Consider the following 14,331-nt stretch of genomic DNA (forward strand, 5'->3'; position numbering starts at 1 on the left):
TTCCTATCATAACTCAATCTGAGTATTTCCCAAATACTTAGTAAAGAGGTTAAGAAAAATATTTTTCTTTATTTCCTGTAAGCTTAGCAAAAGAATAGCTTGGTTAGTTTCTACAGAACACTTATAAATGCAAGTGAGTTGTTTGGTTTGGTTGGTTTGGAAATGTTAAGGATAGTAAATCAAAGAGGGTTTTGCCTGCAATTCTGAAAATTGAGAGATCAATTAACTGCCTTAACACTTGCAAACCTGAATTTACAAGCATAGATCTAAATGTTCTCTAAAGGTTAATGGTCAAGCCTTTGTTAGATTTTCTATATTCTGATTTGAAAGTCAGATTGCAAAAAGGCAACTCAAAGCTGGTTTGCCACAGTCTTTTGGTGCAGAGAGGGTTATCAATTCTTCAAAAGGACTTTGGTGTCCAAAGAGGAGCCAAAGCATGGTACAAATGCTGGGGTGGTATATCCATCACTAACTTTGCTGTTAGATTTCCTTCCTAAAAATCAGTGTGACAGGAACTGGTCAGTTCTGCATTAAGAATGTTAAAGCTCTGCACAGACAGTTCAGGTCAAGAGGTAGAAAAAAAACTTTCCCTAACATTTCCTTTAATGTTTCAATCTACTACTTTGTGTGCCATAAAGAATACAATGCTAGCGCTTCTCCACTTGGAGAGGGAATAGCTGCATTCCTGAGGTCTCCACTCTCTTATTCATTTTCATTTCTATTTGTGGTGGATTAACACTATTAAAGCTGAGTTGCCAAAAGCCTTGAGAGACTCCCTCTTTCTAAAGTAGAGCACATTAGAAAATGAGGGATAAATCCTGATAAGGTTTCTGGATGCTGTTGTAACACGATAACGAATTTGGCCATTGGCCTTCAACGTGGGTGTTTTAGAGAGTGTGGATAAAGTGGGCCGTCTTAAGGAAAGTGCTCTCTTTTCCTAGCCTTTTCCTCATCTTATAAATTTATGGTTTACCTCTCCTTTTTGTTACTTGGAAACTTGGAGCTTTCTTTTATTTTCAAGCTACTATAGCATAAGAGTATTCCCAGTGTAATTATTTTTTAGTTGTAGAGCACATCAGAATCCTGTTCCTGTACTTGAATTCTGACTCCCTACAAAGTCCCCAGCCAAGATCCCACTGACTTTGGGAGAGTAGGAATTTCATTCCTGTGCTTGTTTTTTCTAATATATGGATCCATTTTGAGGACTTTGCAGCTGAAACTCATTGCACTGTGATCCAGAAGATACAAAAGGAAGTATCCCTAGTGGTGTCTTGACATTTATGTATCAAGTTTTACTTCCTAACCAGAAAGTTATTTTTAATAACTTTTAATAACTTTCACTTAAAAAAACCTCATTAGGATTTTTAACTCTCACATCTGGGAATAAGAGTGACCTAGAATGCTGATGCGATGATTCATAGTATTTTAATTATTGTAATACGGGAAGCTATCACATAAAATTTAAATTGCACATTTCAGCTACTGCTCCAAGTAGCAGTTGATACAGCAGGAAATCTTCCCACTCTGGCTTGCCAGGAGCAAGCCTACAAGTTAAAATGAACTTCAATTAGAAGAGGGTGCAGAAGCACGAACACGCTGAAAATGCCACAGCCAAACCTTTCACTGTTTGCTGTGGCTTTGCTGCCCCTTTCAGCAGGCTGATGTGTGCAGCTTGGTGGTCTCCTTCCTCATCATGTTGAAATGATTGATCTTTCAGCTTTCCTGCCTTTATTGGGTGTGGCTAGAGGGCAGGTCACCAAGGCTTTTCTGCTTAAGGAAATGCAATATTCAGAAAAAGTGGAAGAATCTGTTTCTATGTCGTCGCTTGTGGCTAGCGATCAGTAAAGCAAATGACTGAGAGCTTGCCCCCAAGATAAGTAGCTCAGGTCTCAAGACCTTAAGTCTGTTGCAAAATATGTCCACCTTCCATAGATAAAAATCCAAGAAAACAAAACACATGTTATCTCATTTCCCTGCACCCAAGTTCTAGGCATATTTCTTTAAGTGACCTCATTTTCAGCAACTTCTTCTCCTCCAGACCAGATGTTACATGGGTTAGAAACTACAGTCAAAGATACTGTTCTGCAGTCTTGGCTGTGACTTCCAGCCAAGTACAAGCCACACATCCCAGATACCATCTTCTCCTTGCCTGTGATAGCCGCTCTCAAAATGCAGCCAAGTGGCCCTAGTCAGTCTCTGCTGGGCTGACTCCATGCCTGGTCTACATGCCAGGTCCATGCTGTTCTTCTCCCTCTGCTCCTCGACCTCCTTTCCCAAGACCTGAGGACACTCTTGGGGGCTGTGGGTGCGGCAGGGGGGGGGGGAGCCAGTCTCCCTGGCACACACTGGCTGTGGTGCTGGCCAGAGGCAGCGGTCTCCTCATGAGTTACAAAGACAGGAGCTGGGCCCGAAAACAGAAGAGTGGTTTGCAAGCTGTGCAAGGCAGCTCTCACTGCTCTGCGAGACAAGGAGCTGCCCGGTCACACTGGTTGCACTAACTGGTCCTTTGGTGTTTCATCCACTTCTGAGAGGGAGAGTGGGGGAATTGAAAATGTGTCAAGTCTTAAGGTGGACTGTGGAGGTAGTGTTAGGCTATATTGTGGGATCCCCTTTACTAGACCAGAAAAAGGCACATATAAAATGTGACAGCATTTTGTACCCCTCCTCAGTATTACCCTAATTCAGCCCTAGCCTAAAACATGAATTCACTTCCACTATCACGCTTTTATTTACCTGCATGTCCTGAGCTGTGAAGCATTTGTTGGCCCTTTATTTGCATGTGCAGCTCTACCTGTTAGAGGAAAAAATGCAAGAGAGAGCTTATGCTGGAACAGCAGTCTTCAGCTAAGCCCTTACAGACTTCACGGAGCTTTGAGCTACTAATTGTCCAAGTGATCTCATTAAAGAACTAAAGATAACTGTGTGGACTCAAATGCCATAATTTCAAGGGAAAGAATTCAAACCCAGTGAGGCCATGCAAACACTGATGAGCAAATGAGCCTCTGTTGATACTGGCTACATAGACCTTTAGCTGTCCTCTTCTCCAACTAATTGCTTTGTCCCAGTATGGGAGTACTTCGTTCCCTCCTGTCAATAATTTTTGCAACTCAATAAAGCAGGGTTCTTCTGAAATACTGAAGGCATTCTGGCAAGCACCACTGGTTCTAGCCTTTATTTAAAAGTCATCACTTGTTTTTGGATTGCCCCATTTCTGAAGTGGAAAATATCAAATGGATCACACAGTATTGTCTGTGTTAACTTTTTCAAAATTAGTGCTAGCCATGTAGACCAAACTGGGGAAACTCAAAGCTATAACTCAACAGTTCCAGCTCTGTACCTGCAGGTTGTTACTTGCTTCTTTTAATACTTTTTTCTTTCCTTCCTGAAAGAATGGGTGTCTCCTAAAAACCTTGATGTTTGTTAACTTTCAGGCAGCTCTCTTCTTACCTTCCCAAACCCCTGCAACATCATTTTCTGTGCTCTTCAGAACTCTCTACAAGTCAATTGTAATCCCCTCTAATCCATCCTCTAGTGAGCACAAAACTGATTTGCCAAACCTCTGTATGTAGTTACAATCTTTGAGACTTTCAGTCGTCTTCTCCTACAGCCATTAATTCAAGTTTCCTCTTTCACCTTTGTGATTATTATGGCCTCATCTTTTCAGACTTTCCGGTCCTGTCATTCCTCTCTTACTAGTATGAAACCTCATAAATCATGTGTCAGGCCTTCAGTTACCATGTCCTTTTTCATTCATTCATTATGCTGCTGCCTTACCAATTCTTTTATCTGGTTGTCTGCGCATTCTTAAACACGAGTAAACCGAGATGTCCAATGTGTCCCTAAGTTCTGCTGGCAGCAGCCGCCTGTGCAGGCCGAGAGCGCGTCCTGCTGGTGTCCTTATGGAAATGCAGCCGTGGAAACATCCGCGAGCACCGGGAAAATTAAACCGGGGGGGTATTTTTAAACAACAGTGTCGACAGTGTCTGTGGCTCAGAGCTGGTGTCTGCTGCACTTAGTAGCTAAGGGAGTAGTGGTGATCAGGGATGGAAGTATCAACTGTTGGAAAATATCTGTTTACGCTTAGATTCATGGAAAATCTGCAAACAGAAGTCCAAGAAATGGAATTCATCAAGTTTGCAAAGGGTTTGAGCGTCATGAGAAAAGAAGACTTTGCAGCATGGTTGCTGTACTTCACTGATGAGGAAAACAATGAAATTTACTGGCAGAATGTGAAAGACAGAATTGACGCAGGAGAGGTTGGTACCCAAAGTATGCTTTGTTTTGCTTCTTCCTTTGTGTGCCCAGGTTTTCATTTGAATGTGGTTATCTAATGAGGTAACCAGTTGCCAAATGAATTATTTCAGCCCTTGAATTTTATACAAATAAGAGCAATGATGATTTGCCAACTGAGAAATACGAATATCAACGAGTAGGCAATCACATCTAAACACTAAGTCTCACCAGATTTAATGACATAGAATAATTGGGATTTGAATGTATTAGTCATTATATATCATCTGAATTCTGTGATACTCTAGAACATCAGTTTGGAAGAATTCAAGACTTTCTGCAAGTTCACAAATAACCTGGAAGACTTTTCTATTGCCATGCAGATGTTTACTGTAGCCAATCGTCCTGTTAAGCGGGGTAAGTGCTGTACACCTTTCATATGGGTTTTCTTAAAGGAAAAAAAATCCATTTTAATTATGGAACTAATGTAAATGAGTTATCCCAAAGTAACACAGTGAAGTCCAAAAATATTATACTGCTCTGTATTTGGACTTAGTTCTATTTTATGAAAAAATAATAATAAAAAGTTTCCAAAATGTTTTCATTTATAAGTTCTAATGTGCTATCATATGTGGATTAATCACAGCAGACTAAAGCATAATTGTAAAATGGTTTGGGTTGGAAGGGACCTTTAAAGGTCATTTTTCCAAACCCTCTGCCATAGGCAGGGAACTCTGTCACTAGATCAGGTTGTTCAAATCCCCACCCTACCAGACCTTGAACACTTTCAGTGATGGGACAGCCACAACTTTGTACAGTTCCTTATGCCCAGTATAAATCTACCATTTTTCAGTTTGAAAGCATTTTGCTTTGTCCTGTCACTACAGGCCTTGGTAAAAACTCTCTTTCTCTTTCTTATAAGCCCCCTTGATACAGTGAAAGTCTACAATAAAGTCTGCCCAGAGGTATCTCTTCTCCAGGCTGAACATCCCCAACTCTCTTGGCCTTTCTTCACTGAAGAGGTGCTCTATCCCAAATTACCACATAATTTTTGTGGCCCTCCTTTGGACTCACTCCATGTCCTCCCTGTGCTGGGACCCCAGAGCTGGATGCAGCACTGCAGGTGGGGTCTCACCAGAGCAGAGCAGAGGGGCAGAATCCCCTCCCTGGCCCTGCTGCCCACACTGCTTTGGATGCAGCCCAGGACACCGCTGGCCTTCTGGGCTGTGAGGGCACATGGCTGGGTCATGTCCAATTAACCTCAATATCCCTAAGTCCTTCTCCACAGGGCTGCTCTCAGTCCAAGTTAATTCTAGATGAGGAAGGATTTACTGAAACAATATATGGTAATAATAAAGTTTGTAATAATAAAGCTCTTCCCTTATAGTTTCCTGAAGAAACTAAACAGTAGAAATCTCTTGCTTTGTCCATATTGCTTTCTCCATGTGCTTATGTAGTGTTATGCAATTATGTCGATCAAAAAGAAACAATGTAGTAAAGTGGGATTTAAAATAAAGTTTTGGAGGAGGGGAGTTGATTCCTTCCCATATAGGAGAAACAGGAGCAATGCAACAAAAGTTTTATGGACCTACAAATGCTTTTTGTTCTAATCTTGAGGTTGTTACTTAGTTGTTGCACTTGAAGGACAACTCCCGTAATTTATTTCAAAATAACAACATAAAAAGTTCCTAAGGAAATGTGGGAGGTATTAACATCCATTGAAATTAATATTTGATGGGCTCATGTGAAAAAACATGAGAGATGTGAGAAGATGGAAAGAGAAATACATGTTCTTGAATGCGAAGTGTTTGGATGGGATTTGAACCAAAGAAAACTGGGGGATTTAGAACTCGTGACTTTCATTACTACTCTGTTTATGCACTGAACCCCTCTGTGATGGAAAGCAGTCAGCTGCTGAGGTAACTCACAGGTGTTACGTGTCTACATGTCTAATCCTCTCCTGAATCTGGCTGAGTTCTTCATTTTGCTGTTTGCATGTGTGTACGTGTTGTGTATTCACACACGTGAACATTTATCTAAAAATAAGACAGTCTTTTAGTCCTTCCTTTCATTCTAAACTTATTTTTCTTCTAAGTTCACAACTCATCTTTTGTCTCTGATAAGGTGGCCCTTCTTGGTTTGAAGATTGTTATGCCCCGCTATTGTAGAAGATCTTTCTCCTTTTTTTCAAAAAATATTGTATTCAAAAAAACTACAGTGCCATGTCTGGATTCAAATTCAGCTTCAAGAGTTGAAACGGTTAACATCTTTTCAAAGACCAAATTAACACTACTGTAAACATCCCATATTTTATGTCTTTTTCAAGTTGTGGTATACTTTTACAGAAGGATTTTCAACTTAAATCTATTTAAACCAACTGTGAAATAATCAACTACATTTGTACAGGAATTGTTGAAAGAGACAAAGATGAGAGCTATGTAAGGAATGCCACTCCCTCTAGTAAGCTTCAGAACTAATCATATTTATAGCACTATTTATAAACAGCCCTTGTTTATGAAAGCAGAAGCACATTAATACTGCATTTATGACTTCATTGGACAACTTGCTGTAATAATCTATAATACTGCTATACCTCAATAACCTCCAGTTCCTTTTTGAAATTCAAACTTCCATGATGCCTTCAAAAATGCATCCAATTCATGTGTTGCAATTGTGCTTGCTATAATAAACAATAATCCTGTCACTCCTATGAGCTGCTGTTTTGTGGCAGCCCCACACACTTCCTCATCTTCCTTGAGTCAAAACTCCAAATTCTGTGCACCACGGGACCAAAAGTGGGGGGATAGTGGGTATTTCTGTAGTGCACATGGTGGTGTAAAGAGAAGGAAAAAAAAAAGCTGAAGATGAAAATACATCTCCAGAGAGGTATGGCAGCTTTTTCTGCCACAAGCCCTCATTAACTCTTCAATATCATTTAAGAGGAGGTAGCCAACTTCTCTCAAAACCAGAACTGCAGGTGTATGAAGCTGTGTGCTGTAAGCAGTGCATTGACCATTTGATGGTCGGTGTTTCTGCAGAGTTGCTGAGGAGATTGTTAGTTGAGGTGGAGCGTATCATAACGTACTGTTCTCTGAGGAGAAGAGTTTTCTTGCAGAATGAATTGTCATGAAACTGGCCTGAGATAAAATGGTAAGGTTCTTTATGAGAGCGTAGTGAGGCAAACACCATTCCTATGAACAGGTAACAGCCAAAAGTATGTAAGTTTTCATCTATTTTTAGCAAAAATTATCACTCATACTGTTGCTTGAGAAGTAGTGCGTTGCAAAGGCTTAAAATTAATAAGGATAGTGTTACAAAAGAATAAGCAAGCTCAAGAATACATGAACTGAGGCCTCCTAATAGTTTACTGGTTTACACATCCAAATTCTACAGTCAGGATACCCATGAGACATTGTAAACTGGACAGAATCCTGCTATTTATGTGCTTTCCATTTTCTTTGCAATATCAGTCACCTGTGATGTAATATTATGTCTTTATTAGCTGAGTTCAAGAGAGCAGTGAAGGTGGCAACAGGACAGGATCTGTCAGATAATGTTTTGGATACCATCTTCAAGATTTTTGATCTAGATGGAGATGACTGCCTCAGCCACAGCGAGTTTCTTGGCGTCGTGAGGAACCGAATTCATCGAGGTTTGAGGGTAACAAGCTGACATAATTGTTTGTAAATACCACAGATGATTGCTACAAGTATCTTGCAAATGCTTGTAGAAACACAGGTAGAGTTAATGAATAGAAAAAGATATATATTTTAAACTGGATAGCCCTTACTGCATATGAATCTGGGAGGAGTGCTGACACTAAGAACTTGTTGCTGCACATGTGAACTATGGAAGCAGCAGCACAACATTATATGTTGTATTTACACAGTCTGAGAATAGGAGTCTGTTTTGAGTAAATGCTAAACACACTTTAACTTTATTAACAGGTACCACAGCAGCAAGGCATTCAAGGTTTCTGGAAGTGTGTGAAAAAAGAAAGCATTAAAGGAGCCAAAGAACTGTGGAAGCAAACTGGGAAAAGTCCTTTTTAAAGCAGTCCATTTTTCTTTTGCTTAAGTGGTTTTTCTTTAGGGGAGTTTATCTGCCCTGTTTACATAATAACTGAATCAAAAATGCTCTTTTTTTTAGCTATAGTTAAAGTCATTAACCCAGACTCTAATGCAATAGTTTTATAATTGTTCCAGTGCAATGAATGTGGTTTACAGAACTGGTATCGCTTTTTCAACTCCATGCAGAAATACTCTTGTTTTGGGGAATAGTGTTGTTTACTGCTCTGTGGAGTCTGACCCTGCACTGTAGGATACAGGACACACAGGATTTAACAGTGCCCCCAGGCAGGAACATCACAGCAGTATCATCTCCTGTTGAAGGAGTGGACATCATTTCAGTTAGCCACTAACACAGCAGCTCTCCTTCTCCAGTAAGGGCAGAGGTCCACAAGGCAAAATCACTTGCACAACACATTTTAAATCAAGTTATCCTAAATCAAAAAGGAAAATTCACACCTCGTTATGGGGATCTGCTCATGTACTGGTTCCTGGTGCTTGATTACACCATTTCCTGTGTGGATGTCTGCTTTGTCTGCCTTCATGGTGTTAATATTAAACTGGAAATACAAGACTGATAGGCTTGATGCAGGCTTTACAGTTGTACAGTTGTACATTGATCAATGAGTGTGCATTGAGTGTCTCAGATCTCTTCCACATAGTATAAATGAGAAGAAAAAAATCCTCATTCTATCAAACACAGTGGTAGCTACAGTTTGACTCATGACTATTTTGCTTTAATTGTATTGCAGAAGATGAATGCATAACAAGTAGTTGTTTTATCTTACTAAAGACTGTGACAGGGAAAGCTGAAGTATCTCAGGAATTCAAGGTTATAATAAGCAATTGTTGAAATAATGTGTCCAATAAAAAACCAAGTACAAATGTTTATTACTCCAAATGCAAAATTAGACCTAAGATCTTAAACACTAAAAGGAGGAACAAATCAAGACTAACACTTAGAAATTACAGATGAACACTTCTTAGCAATAACATACGGTGCATCTCTGTGTACACAGGTGTGCACGTTACATGTTTAGTCTTTCTTACAATCCCAGGAGCCAATAGTCACAGGTCCAGATCACTCTTCCTGGTTGGTCATGATATATAGGAGATATATAGGTCATGATATATAGGAGATATATATGTAAAGCTGTCAAGGTTCTTCCTGTTTCCCCCCCTCAGTTGTCTGAGTTGTCTTAGCTGGGGTGAAAGCTTAACCTTTCAGGACAGGTTAGTGATAACAGAGATAATAGACTCAAAACACGGACTAGGGAAATGTCTCAAGAAAAATGACCAAGAAATCTCACCATTCAGTGAGGAAATATCCATCCTTTCTTTGCATGACAGCAGCTATGTTTTTCTTAAAGTTGTAACTAAGCTGAACATGTGGTGCTTGGTTGTCGTTTCTTTGAGTTATGTGAGAAGAGGGGAGATTTCCATGATAGGTGAGACATCAGGGCAGCTTGCACTCAGTGCAGGGACACTAGAGAATGCATTGGGAAACCCTAAAGGTCCCACCTGAGGAATACTGAGATTACTGAGAATGTGTTTGGTGTGTCAGTAGCTGTCAGGCAGATTTGTGCTGAGGACAGGTCCTACTGCCCAAGCCTTGGCACCATGATCTCTCCTAGGGAACAGAGTGAGAGGCCAGCAAAGCAACTCTTCCCTCCATGGCCTCAGCCTGGAGTTTTAATCTAAAGTGTTAAAGAGATAATGCTTTTAGTCCTGTCATGGACATGCACCCAGAACAAGACCATGCCTGTGGGGGTGTCCTGAGACTGGAAGATCAGGCACCAGTGACCATCAAGGATCCCTTTTTCCCCCAGGAAATGATCCAAATGAAATTAACCATGTGGAAAGAATCCAAATACAGTAAACGCCTCAGCCTCCTCCCCTCAAACTGAACTCGTGCAGTGCTCTGTGGGCAGCAGGATACCAGGTGGCTGGTTTACTTTGTGTGTTTGGAAATTGCTTGTTGCTTCTGGTGGTGGGAGCAAAGGTGGGGCAGTGGGACTGGCACCACAGTACCACAGCCAGCTGCACTTCACCAAATTATCCAAAAAATGACACTATTGAAAAGAACTTCTGTGGCACAGAAGTGTGTGTGTGTTCACCCAAAGTGTGCTTCGTGCCAGCTCTGGCTTTAATGCAAGGCTGCCTTTTATTTGTTGCTGTTCATATTTTGGCAAATCATTTTTACTTTGGAATGAAGATTATTCCCTAACATTTTATTCTGTGTGAAGCTAATAGGTTTATGATGGTTTTTATTGCTTTTGTGGTTTTGTTTTGTTTACTAATTAGTTCCTTCTTACAAGCTGTTTGGTTTTCTTTTGGAAAAATCAACTTATTTAGCTTTAGTGTATCTAGGAGTTTAATTCCTCAGTGCTCATTTCTATCTGGGTTTGTGCAATCAGCAGTATCTGCTTTCAGGGATTTCAAGTTTTATTTTTCAGCAAAAGCTTTGGTGCCAAGTTCAGAGGAAAAGCAAAGATACATGCTTGGATTTTATAAGAATTTTGTGTCTCTAGTAAAAAAAAAAAAGGGGGGAATTAAAATCGAGTTATGAGTCATTTTCAGAAGTTATCCTGAAAGTGCAACCAGGAAGGAACTCCTTTAAAGGCCAGGGATGACTTGTCCATCAGAGTTGAAGAATCAGACTCTGTGTTTAATTTGTAGTTTATTGTTATTTGTCAACTAAAATGCTTTATAAAACAGTCTTAAAATAATATCTCATTTTTAATACCTTAGGTTGAAAGAGATGTTTATGTATTTAGATAAGCCCTGGTTTTTAAGAAATTCATCATAGTTTTAGTGTTTGATGTTTTAGTTCCTTCTAGTGACTGCATGGTATTTGCAGCCTGTCTGTCGGCATTACTCAACACAATTTAGTTTAAGATTCATGCCAGATGCCAATCTAAACATATCAATTATGACTTGTTTTAACATTAGGAACTCTTCCTCTGAACAGAAGGATAAAAAAAAACTAAATAAAATTGATTTTTTTTAATCTACAACATTGCATCTGAATGTTATGTGGAATAAAGATGAACACATTGCACATTGCAGAAGTCTCAAAAATTGGTATAACATATATCAAAAGGATACACAAGAGCAAATGCAGCCACTTACAGCATAAAACTCCTTTACAGACTTGTAGTTGTTGTATCCCTATAATAACACTTTTTACATTTCTTTGTTTACTTTAAGGTAATGTTTAAGAACCATTTATTCTTCATTTCCAAAGGAAGCAAAGGCAAAAATGCAGTGTGATATACTAGAAGTAACAGAAACTCACTGGTTGTTTCTAGAAATTAATTCTGGTGTCTCAGTTTGTACAAGCCTCTTTCTAAAAGCTAAAGTCCCTCTGGGTTTAACTCAAGTTGGCAGGTTGCAACAGAACAGGCAACAATGAGTAGTACATGTTCTGCATAGCAGACAAACAAGCCAGGCCATGGGCTGTGGTTTCATGGCACTTCACATGTCCAGTGCATAGAACAAAATAAGGATCACTGCCCAATAAAGGGCAAGAATGGGAACAACCCTGTTGCTTAGAGGAAGTGTAAAATTCAGGTATATTGACCATACTTGGACTAAAACATAGAAAGGGATCAATAAGTATACATCAGAAATTTAAAATACTGTTTTCTTCTCATGCTGGAGTTCTCACAGGAGAGGGTAAGCATTCCTCATACCTTCAGTTTTAATTTTTCCTATAAAATAGTCACAGCTGGGTCAGGAAACTACTCCAGTGCAGAAAAAAGTCTTCAGTCATTCTAAGCAGAAAATACATGCCCAAATGATGTTGTGGTCATTACTAGTGAGATCCAAGTTGACCCAACAACAGCTCCTGTAATGCAGTTGGTCACAAGGGAAGCATGAAGATGAGCATGGCAGATGTAGACACAGATTTTTAGTGCCCAGCTGGCCACAGAAGCTCCTTCTACAGAAACTGAAGATGTCACCCAACAAGATGCCGAAAGCCCTTTGCAGGACAGAAAACCTGAGAGACTTCAGCATGCACAAAATTAATCAGCAAACAAGTACGTGTCTCTTCACTCTCATGATATTCGAATGTTTCCTGTTCACTTTGTTGATTAAACAATTCCTAGTTGGTTCAATAATTTTTAAAAATCGTACAACATATGTGAAGACAGATTTCCCGTTAGGCTGGTATTGGCTTAGTTAATAATGTTTCCAGTTCATTAACTGGAGTGCCCTAGCACAGAGCTCTGCTTGCCGTCCTCACAGCCCGGCTGCTGCTCCTGCACACCGGCATCTGCAGGGAGCCTGCTCGGCAGTGCTCCCAGCTGCATGGGCTTGGACGCAACACCTCATGCCCTGAGAAGCAGGAGGCCGTGTTTTTCCTCACCTATGTGCCCAGTGTGAGTTTAGATTGGATACTAGGGAAAAGTACTTCACATAAAGGAAGGAAGCACTGGAATAGGCTGCCCAGGGAGGCAGTTGTGTCACCATTCCTGGAGGTGTTGAAAAGATGTGTAGATGTGGTACTTGGGGACATGGTTTAGTGGTGGTAGACATGGCGGTGCTGGGTTAATTAATGACTGGAGTTGATGATCTTGGAAGTCTTGTATAAATGATTCTATGATTCTCTTTTTCTTCTGGCAGAAGGGTGGCCTGCCTTTCCAGGCTGACCGAGTGGTGGAAGTAACATGGGAGGCAAGAGGCTGTGGGAGAATAAACACACCACCTTGCAGAACACTGTTTAGGGTTGGATTTATCTTGGCCAAGTTTCAGACACACAGATTTGAAAAGCTGGGAGGAGGGATATTCCATAGGTAATTCAGAGCAATGTGTGGGAGTTTTTCTCATGTGATTTCAGATGCAAGCTTTCTGCTCTGAAACAACCTTGGAGGGCCTGGCCTTTTTCCATGGACTGCAAAGGGAGCACAGAAGATGAGCCTTGCTGGACTAAACCTGTACTTTGTGAATGCCACAAGTACTTTCCTGGAGAAAGGATGTACTACAGAGGTGTTCTACCACAACACTATGCCCCAGATCCACTGCTGTAGGGGAAATTTGTCAGTTTTAATATTAGCCCATGGAGCAACTGGTAGCTCTAAATCGCCCCCAAGAAAACCAATTGTTTTAAGACTTGCCAATAAAGTGTTTTAAAATCCTCTTCTTTTTCAGGATACAGATTTTTTTTTTAATTATGTGGCCTCTTACTGTGTTTTAGTCTACTTTGAGATTGATACGATTGGAATGAGCAAACATTACTGAAAACATTGTGTACATCTCTTTAAAAATGCACAGAAGGTATTTCCTAGAGCAATGGCAGATGAGTCACAGGGTAGATGATTACATTCGCTACTGAGAAGAAAGGATACCAAAATGTGATGCTTTGCCACTAATCTTGAGAAAAGGACACAATTAAATGATAAGTCCTAAAGTTAAAAGAAACAATGCTACTAGAAGAAACAAAATTCTATTTGAATAAATGAAAAAATTAGGAAATACGGATATCACTGAACAAAAGGATGCTAGGTAAGCAAGGACTAAATCAGTATGGCTGAAATTAGTTTCTATCTTTGACAGTCATGGGATCCAGTGAGTGTAGTGAGCAGCTATTCCCACAGCATGGCATTCTGAGTTGCTCTTCATCTTCCCAGATTCTGCTTCAAGTGTCATCATTTGTCCCTCCCCAGAAATGACGCAGCAAAGTTTGCACAAGCTGCACTGCAGCCATTTGAAGCCAAACAGGTGCTCGGTGATTTCTAGCAGAGCTTCCTTCCACCCTGCTTGACTTCTATTCAAGGAGCTGATTTCTTCTCAAGAGGTCCTTGTAGAGACATCCCAGGTGGCTTTCAGAAGTGGAAGATGATAGTCCCTGCCAGCTGTGCCAAAGGGCTTCTAGTGCAGTGAAACTCCTCAGTGGGGGGCACTGCCTGGAGATAAATAGTCCCTCTCTGCCACCTCACAACCTTGGTGTTGTCCTTGTTTAATTCAGTTTCACTTCAGTTCCTGTCATTATGGAAATACTGCACAGAAATGTTGCTGGGTAGTAGCTGGT

At 40.4% G+C, this 14,331-nt stretch overlaps 1 protein-coding gene across 1 annotated transcript in view; it reads left to right on the forward strand.

The window, feature by feature from the left end:
- Positions 1-13,439, forward strand: part of MICU2 (mitochondrial calcium uptake 2) — a 65,830-nt gene extending 52,391 nt beyond the window's left edge. Inside the window, exons 8-11 of the mRNA XM_008631007.2 lie at positions 4,085-4,256; positions 4,539-4,647; positions 7,733-7,890; positions 8,178-13,439. Coding sequence (XP_008629229.1) covers positions 4,085-4,256; positions 4,539-4,647; positions 7,733-7,890; positions 8,178-8,282 — 544 coding nt within the window. The 3' untranslated portion in view covers positions 8,283-13,439. The remainder of the gene's footprint in view (positions 1-4,084; positions 4,257-4,538; positions 4,648-7,732; positions 7,891-8,177) is intronic.
- The last annotated feature ends 892 nt before the right edge of the window (positions 13,440-14,331 follow it).

The sequence above is a fragment of the Corvus brachyrhynchos genome, unplaced genomic scaffold, assembly GCF_000691975.1.
Source record: "Corvus brachyrhynchos isolate BGI_N302 unplaced genomic scaffold, ASM69197v1 scaffold363, whole genome shotgun sequence".
NCBI lineage: Eukaryota > Metazoa > Chordata > Aves > Passeriformes > Corvidae > Corvus > Corvus brachyrhynchos.